This window comes from Phascolarctos cinereus, unplaced genomic scaffold, assembly GCF_003287225.1.
Source record: "Phascolarctos cinereus isolate Bilbo 61053 unplaced genomic scaffold, phaCin_HiC Scaffold_3;HRSCAF=262, whole genome shotgun sequence".
NCBI lineage: Eukaryota > Metazoa > Chordata > Mammalia > Diprotodontia > Phascolarctidae > Phascolarctos > Phascolarctos cinereus.
In genome coordinates, this window is record NW_027555736.1 from 36,583,217 (window position 1) to 36,599,277 (window position 16,061).

The window sequence follows — 16,061 nt, forward strand, 5'->3', positions numbered from 1 at the left end:
AGGAACCAGCAAGTAGCAAGGCAAAAACAGAGCTGAAAATACCACCAAATATCCTGGGTCTTACCCAAGTGCCCTGGATCTGCTTCAAGCCATGATCCCTTGGTAACAAAAAAATATACAAAGGCAAAGTAAAACTGTGCATGTGACTGCCAATAATGCATATGATAACAATATCATCATAAGCCTCTCTGCCTCATAAGTTCATCTTAAGGACAATCTTTACTATTGCTGTGCAGGTGCCTACTTAGGGAAAGTTTCTTCTGTGATTTTGTGGTCATTCAAATCCAGCCTCAGACACTTCCTAGGTGTGTGACCATTCCAAATTTCTCATTTTTACATCGTTGATGGCTATAAGTCAATGTTATTCCATGCATGATTAAGCTCATATATGCAGGATTACATATTTAGGTCTGCAAGGATTCTCTTTTGATTTTGATATTATTGTTTTCCCAATATCTTTTTTGATAAGGAGTAGTCCTGACGTACTTAAATTTAATTTCCTTTCTAGGTGAGGGGCTTTGTTTTCGTTGCCCAAAATATTTGTTCAGTGTTGAAGAACTATTGTTTGATCACTACAGTTCTTGATGTGTTAAACTTGATGTTTCTTTCTGTTGCACAGTCGATGAATTCTTCCAATACATATTTTGTCCTCAGCTCTTGATAGTTGTGCATTTTTCATTATAGAAGTGTTATATTCAGGATTTAAAATTAAGTCTATATTCCTGAGATATAGAAGATCCTTAAATTATTTCATGTCCTATCTTCAAGATCATTTTAGCTTATACAGAGCCAATGTGTTCCAAAAGTCTTGTCTCTACATTTTGTGTGAATATTTCTCTATTTTCCAGTGCCAAATCTGCTAGTTTCACCTATAAAGAGTCTATAGAGTTTTAGACACATTATTTATCATATGTTCTAAATTGCCTATTTACTGTTTCATTTTTGAGACCTGTTATTTCAGCCCACTCTTCCACCTTATTTCTTCTTTAAATTCTTTTCTCTTTGTGAAACAGTTTAATAATCATAGCTATAGCATGTACATCATGCTCTAAAAATTTCAAAGCACTTTACAAATATTATCTCACTTGTGCCTCATAACAACCCCAGCAGACAGATGCTATTATTACCCCCATTTTACAGATGAGGAAACAGAGGCAGATACAGGTCAAATGACTTCCTCAGAATCACAAAGCTACAAAGGTTTGAGGCTCCATTCACTGTGCCACCTAGCTCCATTCACTGTGCCAGCTAGCGCCATATAGGGTATTGCTCTTTTATTTCTGAGAGTCCTGTAATACTTACTACATTGTTTTCTCATTTGTCAGAGGAGTTTGAATAGCTGTTCTTAATTATATAGTATATATTCATTGCTTTATATCCAGGTCTACATTATTTGCTTATTTTCCCTCTTCATTGCAAAATGATTTGAATGAGAAATGAGCTTCTACATAAGCTTTGTCTCAGCGTTTTAGAAACAAAACAAAACCATAGACAGCTTCTTGTCTGTTCCACATAACATGGTATTAGGTCACCCATTTGGGCCATACCACCACCTACCCCTTTCCATTTTACCCTGTGTGACCTTAAAAAAGTCACTTCACCTCTCTAGGCCATAATTTCCTTCTCTGTAAAATCAATGTGTTGGCCAAGTGACCTCCTAAGTTCTTCCAACCTGTAAAACCTATCAGCTTGCATATTTCACAGAATATCAAAGAACTTGTAAATTGGAAGGTACCTCACCAGACACTTAACTTTACAGGCTGTTACACAAATGGATCAGAAAGCTTTTGCTTTCCCACTCCCAGGAGACAGAAATCATAACAATGGTTTGAAATTATAGAGAAACATTTCATTTTTACATGAGGGGGATAATGTCCAAAACTGGAATGAAATCCTTCATTGAATAGTAATTTCTCCATATGTGGAAGTCTTCAAGCTGAGGCTAGTTGACAATTTAATGGAGATTTTGAAAAGGAAATTTCTGATCAGTCACGGGTTGGTTGGATGAAGATAATTTTCCCTACAAATATTGAAATTCTGTATTCTCCACCACAAAACATTTCTCTCAATTCACTATCGTGAAAATTTGAAATTCCTTCTTGTTGTTATTGTTGTTGTTCTTTTACAAAGATGCTATCCTGTTTTGTGGTGAAAATAACAGTTAAGGGGTCACTTATGAGGTCATTAAGGTTTTAAGTAAATTACTGCATCAGGTCCTCTCAATACCATACATATCATTGATAATAAAGAGAGAGCTGAAAGGGATCCAACTCATGCCAAGAGGAATGAACTGGCTTTCCCTTGGACACATACATACCTCTGAAGTTAGGCTAAATTTAAATCCAGGTCTTCCTGGTTCAAGGTTTAATGCTCTAGCCTCTATGCCATATTGTTCGAGGAGAATAAGGTTGCCCAGGAAGGGCAAACCTTTGGTTAGGCAATGGAAGGCTGAGGGTATAAGGAAGGTTCTTGTCTCTCAGGGTAGGGAAATGATAGTGGGGGAGGGCTCCTAGGACAAACTTTATGTACCTCATATGGTCACTAAAGGCTTTCCCTGCTGTCTCACATTACTTCATTTATTTTGTACCTCTTCCTTAGGAAAAAGATAATTCCCATTCTGAATTTGACTTGGAGAATCTATTAATGACTGGAACAAATTTATTTGCTGCAGGAACAGAGACAACCAGCAGCACCCTAAGATATGGCCTGCTGCTCATTCTGAAACATCCTGAGGTCCAAGGTAAAGGCCAAGTATTGTCATGCTTTCAGACCAGGCTTGCTTTCCCAGTCCTCTACCTGGCTCAGGAACTGGCCCCACTTTCCCACCTTTTGGATTTGCATGACTCTCACACAGATCAGCAACAGGTCAGACAGTAGCATATTTAAGAAAACAGAGCTCTTGGGCAAGACATAATAGTTATTTTAAAGTATGTGGAGGTCCGTCTTTGGGAATTCAATTCATTTTAATAAACATGTGTAAAACTCCTACTGTTGCACCCTCAGTTCTATGCTTAGGATGCAAAGACTCAAATGAAACACCCCCTTTCCCAAAGTGGCTTACATCCTACCAGGGCTGGTTCTGTTGGATCCAAAGAGGCAGAACTAGGAGCCATGGATAGAAGTTGAAATTGACCAATGGAGGCTTCATGTAAGGAAAGACTTGCCAGCTATTACAGTTCTCCCAAAGCCCATTCAGCTGCCCTGGAGGTATGAGTTCTCACTTACTGGAAGTTCTCAATCAAAGACTGGATGACTATTTGCTTATTCCATTAGAATCAGGATTCTTGTTCAGCTATAGATGGCTGTAGAGGAAATGAGTCATTTCCAATGCTGAGTATCTATGCCTCAGCAACTTAGGATATTGACTGAGACAGGATTTGAGATACATACCTGGTGAATGGTTTAAATCAGGATGATAATGCCATCACCAGCACTATCAAATTCAAATGAAGATGTCTACTTTCTTTGACAATAAGAGCTGGTATCAATATAAAGAATGTGAGGTTTATAAATCACTTGACATACATAATTTCATCTGATGCCCTCTAAGGGAAGTGCAATTGTTATTTCCATTTTACAAACTAGCAGATAATAGATTTAGAGGTGTAGGGAACCTTAGAAGACAGATAATTTATCATGCCCATTTTTCAGATAAGGAAAATGAGGTTTAGTTATGTTTAATGAATTGCCTGAATTTATACAAATGGTGTCTAAAGAGGAATGTAAACATACTTCTTCATGACTACTATACATTAAGCCACAGAAAATTATCCCATTGCTCCTATAAAAGCCTTTGTACTCTTCACTGAGTAAAAGGATGACAGTGAGCCCATCTGAGAATCATGTTAGGTCATGTTATCAGGCAAGTACTCCACCCAGTCTCTGTTGGGCATTTCCAGACTGGAAACTCAGTGGTTATTCCTGTTTTTGTTCCTGCAGCAAAAATTCATGAGGAAATTGATCGTGTGATTGGACGTAATCGAGTTCCTTCCATAAAAGACAGACAAGATATGCCCTATACGGATGCTGTTGTGCATGAGGTGCAAAGGGTAATTAACCTCCTACCTCTCAACCTGCCCCATGCAGTGAACCAGGACATCCAGTTCCAAGAATATATCCTCCCAAAGGTGAGCAGTCATGAGGCCAGGGGATTTAGTGTTGGAAGACATCTCAAATATCATCTGGTCCAGTGATCATATTTTAGACATGAGAAAACCAAGTCTCATTGTCATGATTTCATAGGAAGTTCTCCTTAAGGCAGTCTTGGTTACATACACTTTGTTATATATCTTGGATGTGGTGCTGAATGAAGAATAAGAAGAAAGTATACACTTATCTTGTTTCTCCTTGCTTCAGATTCGCCACAGCAACACACTGGAAAGAAAATGTATAGGGAAAATAACAGAGTAAAGTTGCTGAAGACAATATTTAGTATATGTCATTTCCTTTTACTAGACAGAGAAGTAGATTGTGTAAATAATATTGTCTGTCCCATTGTGCAGATGGAGTCATTGAATATCAGATCAAGTGATTTGCCCAAAGTAATTTAAAAATGTTGCACCTGAAACTAGAAGCTTGGTCTTTTGACTTAAAGTATTGCTTTTTAGGGTTACTAAATATTAATTGAGTTAGATTGAAGTTTCCTAACAATGCCTGAGCAGAAGTATTCTGCTTCAAAGAAAGAAGAAGGGAGATCCCGCCTAATTTCACATTTAACGTGCCCCATCGAGTGCATTGTTCAGTTCAGATCACCAAAGCTTCAGTAAGAACCTACTATGTGAAAATTGCTGGTCCAAGTGCTGTTGACAAAAAGCAAGAATAGAAGAATATTTGGCCAATGAGGACATTGGCTTCTCCTGGAGAGACCAAAATTTGGAAGCAGAAAAGTCAGCCCCAAGTGTTATTTTGTTTCTTCATACTCAGGCTGTGATTTGATTAGTAGAGTGACTTTCTGATGAAGAAACTACCGCGGGGTTTGCCCCTAGAGACTTTAAGCATTGCCTGGGACACTGACCATTCACATGTCCTGCCCAGAGTCACAAAGGCAGCAGGTGTAGACATGAAGTATAGACCAAAGAACTGAGGGGAGAAAGACCACAAAGAGCTCAGCACTTTAGCCAAGTCTTCCTACGGGAGTAGGTACCCAACCCAGTACTTGAAGAAATGCTGAAGTGAGCAAGGATTGCCTTCCAGGCATGGGACATAGCCATTGTAAAGCCAATGAAGACCAGATATGGAGCCTTATGGATGGGGAGCAGGAGTTTGACCAGGTTAGCTGGAAACCCAAGGAGGGCATGATGGGGACAATGATAGGGACATAAACCAGGAAAGCTACATTGGGACCTATGAAGATCCTCAATGTCTAGACATCCCAGTCTATACCACACATAAAGAAGTGTGTATTTAGTACTAGAGAAAATAGGGAGCCACTGAAGACACTCGGGACTAGCATACAAAGGATATTTGTAATGATAACTGACTTTCCGTGGAATTTCTTTACTCTAGGGCACAACCATCTACCCATTGCTCTTCCCAGTCTTGTGTGACAGCAAAGAGTTTCCCAATCCTGACCAGTTTGACCCCCAGCACTTCCTGGATAAGAATGGGGAGTTCAAGAAAAGCGACTACTTCATGCCTTTTTCCATTGGTAAAAAGAAACCCTTTCCATCACTACCTCTTCTTCTAAAAGGAGAATCCTGTTCCCCCTCCCAACCTCCTCTGACTGAGCCTCTTCATAGTAATTCTTCTCACAACACACTTCCCCACTGTGGTCTGTGACACACTGTCTTTTCCAGTATTCCCATGACCTGGCTTCTTCTTAGATCCCTCAAGCGATGAGGTGATCTTTTTGGCTGGCTCACCTGCCCCCTGATTTTAGTGGAACTCTGACTCCATTGCAAGTTCCAATGCACAAGGGCTCCCTATGTGAAGAATAGTATGAAGAAGGAATTCCTTTGTTACCCTAGTGACTATTAATGGATGAAATATAACTCACAATAAGAGTTCTCAGTATTTCTGCCCATCTACATCCTTCTCTTTTACTCCCTTTCCGCACTATTATCCTGGTCCATTGAGTGTGTTTCACTTTGGCTGACATACTGATATTCCCTGCAGATTTCTAAGCACAAGTTTTGTTTCTTTCCAGGAAAACGGTCTTGTCTTGGAGAGGGCCTGGCAAGGATGGAGTTGTTTTTGTTCTTTACCACCATTCTACAAAATTTCACCCTCAAATCAGTTGGAGATCCAAATGAAATTAACATCATGACCAATCGTGTTGGGTTCACAAATATTCCACCATATTACCAACTATGCTTTCTCCCTCACTAAGGAAGAAGACAAAAATTGATTTGGAAAATTAGCCATCTTGTTTCATCTTCTGGAGTCAATAATCTCATGTTGTTTACTGGAATCCCCTTGATGAAAAGAAAAAATTTCCTCTTTATGATTGAAATGAGCCTTAATTTCCAGAGACAAGACAGGCTAGCAGAGCACCTTGTATGTCATTATGGAATAGGGGCTGCCTTATAGATATTCTGTGCAACCATCTCACTGATGTCTCCAGTCATGCTCCAATTCACACCCTCAATTCTAGTTTTAAGGTGTAGAGAAAGATCTATAAAATACCCCCCCAAAAATTCATATTAGTTTGTACTTTTCTTTTCAAATATCCTCAAGATAATCTTACCATGTGTAGTTGTTCTTTGTGAATTTGGGGCACAATATACACGGCTGTGTTCCCATTAATTCGATGTGAAAATGTGTGCCTTCACTTCCATACACTGAGGATTTAGGGCTTCATAAGGAACAGGGTAGTATGGAAGGATCCCTGAATTTGGGGATAGAGGACCTTGAAACAATCCTGCCTCTAATGCTAACAACTTGCTTGGCCTTGGACAATTCACTTCACTATATATTCTCACATCAGATTCTTCAGTTCTACAATGATAGGATTGGACTACATGAAGTCAGACTTCCCTACTGACTCTCCATTTATGATACTTTGATCAGTGGAGATAGTCGATCCACCCATCCATGCTTTAGTGAGCCATTTTCAGAAGTTATATTCAAAGGAGAACCATCCCCTGGTGACAGCCACACCACTGATGGACTTCTCTGCCATTGGCTAGGATGGTCATCAGATGACTAAGTCACTGTCCATTGATGGACCCATAACTTACTAGATTTGTAGAATCTTCTAGAGTTTAGCCCCTAAGCACCCAATGTCTCCTTCATGCTACAACACCACACAGCACAACAACCTGTCAAGGATCTATGATTTTGTTGGTAAAGCCCCAGAGAAGGTCAAAACTCAACTACAATTCAGCAGTTAAGTCGGAGAGAGTTGCCTAAATTTCTTAGACATCATGGGACTTGCCTATGGCTACATAGCTTTAAAATTTTATAAGCAGAACTCAGACCCATATTTTTCAGACTCGAAGTCCAGCATTCTATCCACTATAACACACTACCATCTCTTTCCGTGGCTCACACTTTCTGCATCCACCTTTTCTCCTTCAGTTCCGTGCCTCCTTGTTTTCCCAGGGCCTCACTCCATCTCCTGATTTACTTTCTTTCAGCATCTTGACCTAATACTTAAGCAGTGCCATCTCAAATTGACCTCCATGTCAAATCCCCTATTGCCTTGACCTATGGAGACATGGGTCACTTACCAAATTCCAACATTGAATTACTCCTACCATTTGCCTTCTCTGTTGCCATAGTCTTGGTACTGGACACAGAACTCTTATCTGACTCAATACCTCCCTACCTTCCGCAACTATTCTAACATTTCCCTTTCCTACTGAGTCCTCTCACATCTCCCTCCACCTCACCAGAAAACTGAACTCCATATTTCCCTGAAAAAAATTGAGCATATATATTTGTATTTTATTTTCTATAATTCTATATTCTAGGCCACCTCTCCATCATACACACACACACACACACACACACACACACACAGACTGCCTTTCTTTTGTTCCAGTATGGTAGAGGGAGGCAGAGGAACAGAAAAAGAAAGTAGCATTTCTGCTTGCAACTACCAGCCCCTCTACTTGGGGCTTTAATCACAGCTCTTCCTTTCTATGTGTTTGTTTTTTGTTTATTTTGTTTTGTTTTGGTGAGGCAATTGGGGTTAAGTGACTTTCTCAGGGTCACACATCTAGTTAAGTATTAAGTGTCTGATACTGGATTTGAACTCAGGGCCTCCTGACTCCAAGGCCAGAGGTCTGTTCACTTCACCACCTAGCTGCCCCCCTCAGCTCCTCCTTTCTCTTCTGACAGTTTATGCCTTCTGTCCTCCCCTGTTTTTATCTAATTTTCAATCTCTCCATGTCAACTGCTTCTTTACCTGCTGCTTACAGTCATATGCACACCTCCCTCATTCTTAAAACAATGAAACCTAACTCCAGAGGTTCCCTGTCTGCTTCTTATTACCTTGTGTTTCTCAGCGTTCTTGGCCATTCAAACTTACACAACATGCCTTTTGGAATATCTGCTGAGCTAACAACAGCTCTTCTGGCTGAGTTGAGGAGGAGGGTTTACTTCAGCTTCTGGGAGGCACACTACATCTGAGTCCTGTATGACTGGCTTTTCATGTTAAAGATACAAGGCGCTGAGTCACTCATGGCCAGCCAGCAAGTCACCTGGGACTCCCTCTACATGCTCTGTTCAACTCCACTTATATTGCTCCTCTCTCTCTCTTCTTTCTTACACGGTCAATCTCCTAGAATTGATCCATTGTCCTCTACTTTCTCACCTCTTATTTAATCTCCTCTCCCCTCCACTTGTAATCTGGCTACAATTTTTATTACTCTAAAGAAACTGCCCTCTCTGAGATTAAGGTGTCTTTTAATGGCAAAACTCTCTTGCCTTTCATGAAACTTCATCTTCTGATTTCTCTGAAGCCTTTGATGTTATTGACTACACTCTCCTTGTGGGCCAGTACTTCTCCTCCCTGGATTTCCTTGACACTGTACCTCTTTTCTAGTTCTCTTCCTCCTCCCTGCCTGGCCACATTGCAGCCAAGATTATTTGAAACAGAAGACTCTGTCCCATGAATGAATTTAGAACTTCATGGCCAGTAAGGGTGGGGGGTAAGTGGCAATAGGAGGCATATTAATCCCTTAGCTATGCTAGTTATTGCATAGAAACGGTCAGAACCATAATTAGCAGTTCTGACATCAGGGACAGAAGCCCTAAGTGACTTCAAAGGCACTTTGAATTGACCAGGGCATTCAATGCACTTTATTGAAGAGACAGAGACGTTGGGAAAGTGCAAAGGAAAACACTGGGTAGGCAAGTGATAAAGACCAAACCAGAAAGGAGCTCCAATGGGATGCTCCATTTTGTCAGAGAAGAGAGAGGGGAAAATGCCAGCTGCTAGCTGACAAGTTGGCCTTTTTTTTTTTTTTGTAGATTACTCTGTTAGATCCATTGTTGCCACTTGCTGAAAGAATACACGTTCTCCTCACCATCTCAGTGCTGGAAAGAAACCCTGCCTGGCTCACCTAAGCCTTACGGCACAACTGCTCCATTAGTGACTATGCCATCCAAAATACTATAGCTGATAGGTTCTTAAAACAAAGACTGTTATCACTTATTAGTCACTGTCAGGTCATTTCTCCCAATACTCCTAAGAAGCAATATCTCTCTCTACACCTGTGACCTTCCCCCAGTGATGGCTAAGAAAAGACTAGTTACTGTTTGGAAACTGAAGATTTTTTCTCAAAATTTTTTTCGAAATCTAGCTTGCCTAATGTCCCCCCCACCTCCATTTTTAAAGCTCCTATTATGGTCAGGGAAGTGACATACACACATTGCTGAGAAAACTGAATGGTAATATGCCTCTCCTCCTGAGCGTAAATAATCCAGAAAGTTACATCATGTGCTACAATTTCCAAAGGATTGATAATTGAAATATTCAACGTTACATGATAAAAGAAGATGGGAATGAAATCTTAGCTCTTTTCAAAATGTGGAGAGCAATTAAAAGCTATCAACATGTCCCTAAACATTGACATCTGGTCTGGTTCTTATAGTTTTAAACCGAGTTGCTTGGGCTGCTAAGAGGTTAAGTGACTTGCCCAAAGTCGCACAGACAGCATATAAATCCAGGTCTCTCCTGATTCCAAGGCCAGCTCTTATTTCACTATAGTATGCTGCCTCCTGTAGTACTTCTCCCACATGCCTGACTCCTCCTCCATTTCCTTTACTGGATCTGCATCCAGGTTATCTCCATCAACCATGAGTACTCCCCAAAACTCTGTTAAAAGCCCTATTCTATTTTCTCTGTATATGAGAGGTTCTTAACCTGAGGTCTGAGGACCAATGAAGAAGGATAGATTTCAGGGTGTCTATAGACTTGTTCATAGACAATTTCTATTGGACATATTTCAATCTTGACGTCCCGTAGACATCTCAAACCCAACATGTCCAAAACAGAAATATCTTTCTCCTCTAACCTTCCCTTCTTCTTAACTTCCATATTAATGTCGAGGGCATCACCCTTCCTCTAGTTACCCAGGATTGCAATTGCAGTGTCATCCTCAACTCCTCTCTCCTACTTATCCCCAATAGCCAATCTCTTGCTGAGTCATATCGTTTCTACCTTCAGGACATCTATTACATACATCTCCTTCTCTCCAGTCACACAGCTACTACTTCGGTTCAGGCTTTTCTCAGCTCATGCCTAACATCATTCAACAGCCTTCTGATTTGTCTTCCTGACTTACTTTTCTCCCCACTTCAATCCATGTTGCCAAATTTAACTGCCAAATAGATCTCATAAATCACAAGTCTGATCATGTCTATAAGAAACCCCAGTCATGTCCTGATACTCCCAGGATCAAATATAAAATGCTCTGTTTGACTTTTAAGGTCCATCACTACCTAACCCCATCCTACATTTCCAGTCTTCTCACTTCTCACTCCCTTCTATTCACTTAGCCAATAAGTCAATAAACATTTCTTAAGCACCTACAATGTTGCAGGCACTGTGCTAAGTGCTGAAGATACAAAAGGAGATAAAAGACAGTCCCTGCCTTCCCTGAAAGAGCTTACACACACACACACACACACACACACACACACACACACACACACACATGCACACACACAAATGCACACTTATACACACAATATAAAGAGGATAAATACAAAGGAATTATCAGAGGGAAGGCACTAGAATGAAGAGAAGTTTGGAAAACTTCGCTAGGACCTAAAGGAAGCAAAAAAAAAAAGCCAATAGGTGGAGGTGAGGAAGGAGAGCTTTCCAGCAGTGTAGGATAGCCCGAGAAAATGCCTGGAGCTAACATGTGGAGTGTCATTTTTGTGAACTAGCAGGAGCCCAGTGCACTGGATCAAAGAGTATGTATTAGAGAGTGATATGTCAGAAGACTGGAAAGGCAGGAGGGGGCTAAGTTATGATGTGCTTTGAATGCCAGAGTATTCTGCATTTGATCCTAGAGGCCACAGGAAGCCACTGAAGATTATTGAGGGGTGCGTGTGTGTGTGTGTGTGTGTGTGTGTGTGTGTGTGTGACTTGATCACACACTAGTGGCTGAGTGGAGGATGGATTGGAGTGGGGAGAGAGTTGAGGCAAGCATTACCCAAGAGGAACCCAGATGCAATTTTCCAGACATGAATTGTGGAGAGGTGGCCTTATAGCGGTGGCAGAATCAGAGGAGAGAAAGGGATGTATATGAGGAATGTTACAAAGGTGAGGTGGGCAAGAGGGAACATTACAGGTGAACACTTCAACATTCCCTTCCAAACAACTTTAAAATAATGCATCACGTTGACATCTGGAGTGGCAAAGCCAACAAAAAGGTGAGGTGAGACTTTTTTCAGTTCAAGAAAACTGGGAGGTCAGAAGAAGTCTGTGAATATTGTCCAAGAAGCATGGGAACACTTGCATGAACTGATGCAGAATAAACAAACAGATAGGGAAAATAACACACATGATTGCAATAAATAAAAGGAAAAAAAGAAGGAAAGAAGGAGGAAGGGGAAAAGAGGGGGAGAGGGAGGGAAAAAGGAAAGAAACCTAACATTCAAAGATTAACTACTTGCAAATCGATTATAAAGGACGTCTGAGGGAAGATGCTGTCAACATCCAGAAAATGAACTGATAAATAGAAGTATATATAGTACGGTACGGTTTTACACATATTATATTTTATATGTGTGTATATATGTATATATTTATATCTAATGGTAGCCTTCTCTAGGTTGTGGTGGGGAGGAAGGAAAAGTACACAGCACAGAAGAAAAGAAAAATTAGAAGGAACCACATAAAAGCAGGTTAACTTTGAAAATGATGCGCAGGATTTACTCTACAGTTTAAAAAAAAAGCCAACAGTAAGAAATGGAACTTTATGGTTTTATGTTGTGCTGTATGCACAGAAATGGTTTTTTTTTGTCTTTTTGTATTTTAGTTCAAAATGAACAAAATTTAAAAACAAAGATGATTTGCCGGGCAAGGAATCAGGGAAGGATATATTTTGAAATACAGGTATTGTAAAAACAAACAATATCAATTAAAAACATTAAAAAGACCCAAGGGACAGCTAGGTGGGTGCAGTAGACAAAGAGCTGGGCCTGGAGTCAGGAAAACTTGAGTTCAAATCCAGCCTCAGACTTACTAGCTGTGTGACCTTGGGTAAGTCCCTTCAGCTTCCTCATCTGTAAAATGAGCTGGAGAAGGGAAGGGCAAACCATTTGAGTGTCTTTACCAAGAAAACCCCAAATAAGGTCATGAAGAATCAGACACAACAGAAACAACTGAAAAGCAAAAAGCAAAGTAAAGGAGGAGAATTTTGGTTGCTCAGTTAAATAAAATAATAACCACATGTAGAAAATTTTTACAAAAAGACACTTTTCAAAATATTTATTCACCTTTTAACTTCACAATTAAAATGATGAGAAGGCATTTCCAACTTCCTTCAAAATACCAGATTTATCATTGACTCCTCAGTCCCACCCTTATCCTAAAAGACATAACAAACTTTGGGCATATGAACTGGCACCTGTCAGCTCTAGGCCCCAACCATAGGGCAATGGACCTGTGGGCATTTGTCACCACTGGCCTTGTGGCTTGAGTTTTTTTTTTTTCCCCTCATCATCCTGTTTGTGTGGAGAGACAGAGGCAGAGTGGGGGAAACTCCTTCCAGGCCCAGCTGCTCTGTTCCCCTTTGGGAACTTCTCCACCTGAACCCACAGAATAACCCCAAATTCCTTTTCAAGGTAAGGGGGCTTTATTCAAGGAATTGGTTTCCACCTGGTGAATCATCAAGAACCTTTCATTCAGGTCTACTGGGTAACACATATTGTGAGGCTGCTCATGGTGGTACAATCATTCCCAGTTTATGGTAACACTGGAACTTTGTAAATATTTGGTTCATTCATTCCAGAAAATACTTAACCATGGCATAATGGAGTCCTGGCACTGCCCCTTACTAGCTGTGACAGTTGGAAAAGTCATTTCACCTTGAGCTTCACTTGTCCCATTTTTTAAAATGCAGGTAATAATTTGGCATTACCTCTATCTTAGAAATACTTGAAGCTAATGCAGAATAGTGTATATAAAGGATTTTTAAAACAAAAAGGTCCCTAGAAATATCATCTCTTTTTGTAATGCCCTCTTTGCTACTCACTGAATCCTGTACTAAAATGCAGAGGGCCGGTGGGAGGTGGCAACTAGCTGAGAATAAACATTGATATTAAATCTGGGTTCCCAAAGCATCCTTTACCTCTCAAGAACTGGCAGGAGCTGATTTTGCCCAGTCCCAGGCAGGGAAGAAGGAGAGTAGAGGGAGGAATTAAGTACAGGAAAAACCTCCTAGAGTGCATGGCAATAATCAGCTTGTTGAAAACAGGACTAGAAATCCAGCTGAGCTCAGTCCTGCCACCCTACCCCAGAGGCAGCTTCCCAAATCCTGCAGCACAAGCTTAGGCTTCAAGGGTCTGCTCACAAGTGAAGGGGAAAGTGTTGACAGAGAGTGATCGACAATAGAGAGAAGGAAATCACTGAAGCACCAAGGAGAATAAGCAAAAGAGCCACAATGGAGTCCTGCCCCATTACCTCCTCAGGACATGGAGATGACTTTGGTCTCCTAAAATATGAAAAAAAAATTGTAATTTAAAATTTTAGTAGCTCCTGGAAAAGGTTTGTGAGCACGTGCCTACTACTGTCTGAGAACCAGATGAGCTAGGTTTGGAGAGGTTCAGTACCAAGTTGGCCAGAGAGTCATGAAAGTTTTGGCTACAGTGACTCAAAGACCATCTACTAAATTGTAGGGGGCTCAGGGTGGTGTTAGTCGTCCGTGGGGGATGAAAGACTTCCCTGGAGGAAATCATAGATTGCCAAAGTATTGAAGTGTCAGGCAATGATGTGGAAGGGAGCATTCCAGGTGTCAGAAGAAAACCACTTGTCCCAAACCATCCCAAGTATTTTGTGCTTTCTGCTAAGATCTTTACCAAGCAGAAATGACCCTGTGAATGGTCAGCGGTGCTTACCAGCTGTCGAAAGTCTTAACGAAATAGTGGTAATTTAGGGCTACCCTCTGCAGCTGTGTGAACTTCTGTTTAATCAGGTCCTGAGTAAGTTCTAGGCATTTTAAAATGAGGAGGAAATGATCACTTTCTCCCACTCACTTTGATTTCTACCTTTAGGCAACAAAGACCTTTCCAAATGAGTGATCCCCACTGTGTATCCCCACTTGGGAAAGGAAAAGGAGAAATAAGTCCAAATAAGTTTTATTGAAGGATGGTCTGTTTAGCTAGCTGTCTGAGGCCCCAAAAGGGCTGCAGTGGGGGAAGGGGGGCTATGCTGCTCTAACTTGACATACAGATTGGGGTGCTGGTACAGCAGCCCCAGAGATGACTTCCTGGCGTTCCCCTTTTGTACAGAAGTAGCCCTGTCTCTGGCACACATCAGGTAGGCTCCCGAGCCTTCCGGGCCTCTGGGATCTGTGTGGTTGTTTCTTGCCTCTGCTCTGGATCTGGCCTTTGAGCTCTTGTTGCTGTGATTGTCAGCATTGTAACAAATTGAAGGGACACAGGAAGGAGAAGGGGGAATGGGGAGACAACTCGGATCTCTCTGTAAGTACCCTTTGGCCTGTTCTTCATGTCCCTGGCTAGCCTCCACTGAAACCCTCTCCTGCACAGGTGGTCATGAACTTACACGAAGAACAAAAGTGCCAAAGTGCATTCCTGGCCTGCGTTTGTGTTTTAACTCTTCACTGGCAATCTAAGTGACCACTCAGGGCCTGTTGTTCAGCATGGCTAGGTCTCAGTTCAAATAGGAAATCCCTCTGAAGCATTAGCAGGTACCTGTATCTGTGCTGCCTATTTCCACTGGATTGGAACCAGTAGCTATATTTTATGTAATTATAACTTACAGAGAATTTGAATGCATGTGATCACCTCAGGAGATTCATTGTTTAGAGCAATCAGTATGTAGCTGTAATTCATAGATTGGTATGTCTTATATCCAAGGAATGAGCCAGCAGGCAATGTCCCAAGCTTGGCACACACCATAACCCACTGCACTCTGAAGTTTTTGTTCTGACAGTCCTAACATTGAAACTGTTACTTTCAGGGGTTCGGGCAGGATGGCAAAGAGGAGCAGACTTCTATGGGAGGCTATGCTTTTATTTTTTAAAATGCTCTTTGTTGTTCAAAACTGTTTCTCCTCCTACCTGTACGACCACTACTTTTCAGTCTACTTTACTGTATATTTATTGTGCCATGTGGACTGCTGGTGCCCCCAAGGCACTGATCTTCTTTGCTCCTGTTTTTCTCTCTATGTTCTCAGTTGGAAATCTCATGGGCTCCCATGGATTTTTATCATTGGATCAGTATATCCAGCTCTAGGCTGTTTTCTGAGCTCCAGTCCCACATTATTAACTGCTTACTAGACAGTTTGGAACTGTATATGTTCACTATCACTGAGACAAAACTTCTTTTCCCCCTAAAACCAGCCCCTTCTGAACTTTCTCATTTCTATTAAGGGGACCATTGTATTTCTAGCTCACAGTTTCGAGGTGTCAATCTCAACT

At 41.1% G+C, this 16,061-nt stretch overlaps 1 protein-coding gene across 1 annotated transcript in view; it reads left to right on the plus strand.

The window, feature by feature from the left end:
- The window catches only part of LOC110200601 (cytochrome P450 2C23-like), a 30,428-nt gene extending 23,744 nt beyond the window's left edge, over positions 1 to 6,684 (plus strand). Inside the window, exons 6-9 of the mRNA XM_020975976.2 lie at positions 2,599 to 2,740; positions 3,940 to 4,127; positions 5,506 to 5,647; positions 6,146 to 6,684. Coding sequence (XP_020831635.1) covers positions 2,599 to 2,740; positions 3,940 to 4,127; positions 5,506 to 5,647; positions 6,146 to 6,327 — 654 coding nt within the window. The 3' untranslated portion in view covers positions 6,328 to 6,684. The remainder of the gene's footprint in view (positions 1 to 2,598; positions 2,741 to 3,939; positions 4,128 to 5,505; positions 5,648 to 6,145) is intronic.
- Positions 6,685 to 16,061: the final 9,377 nt, after the last annotated feature.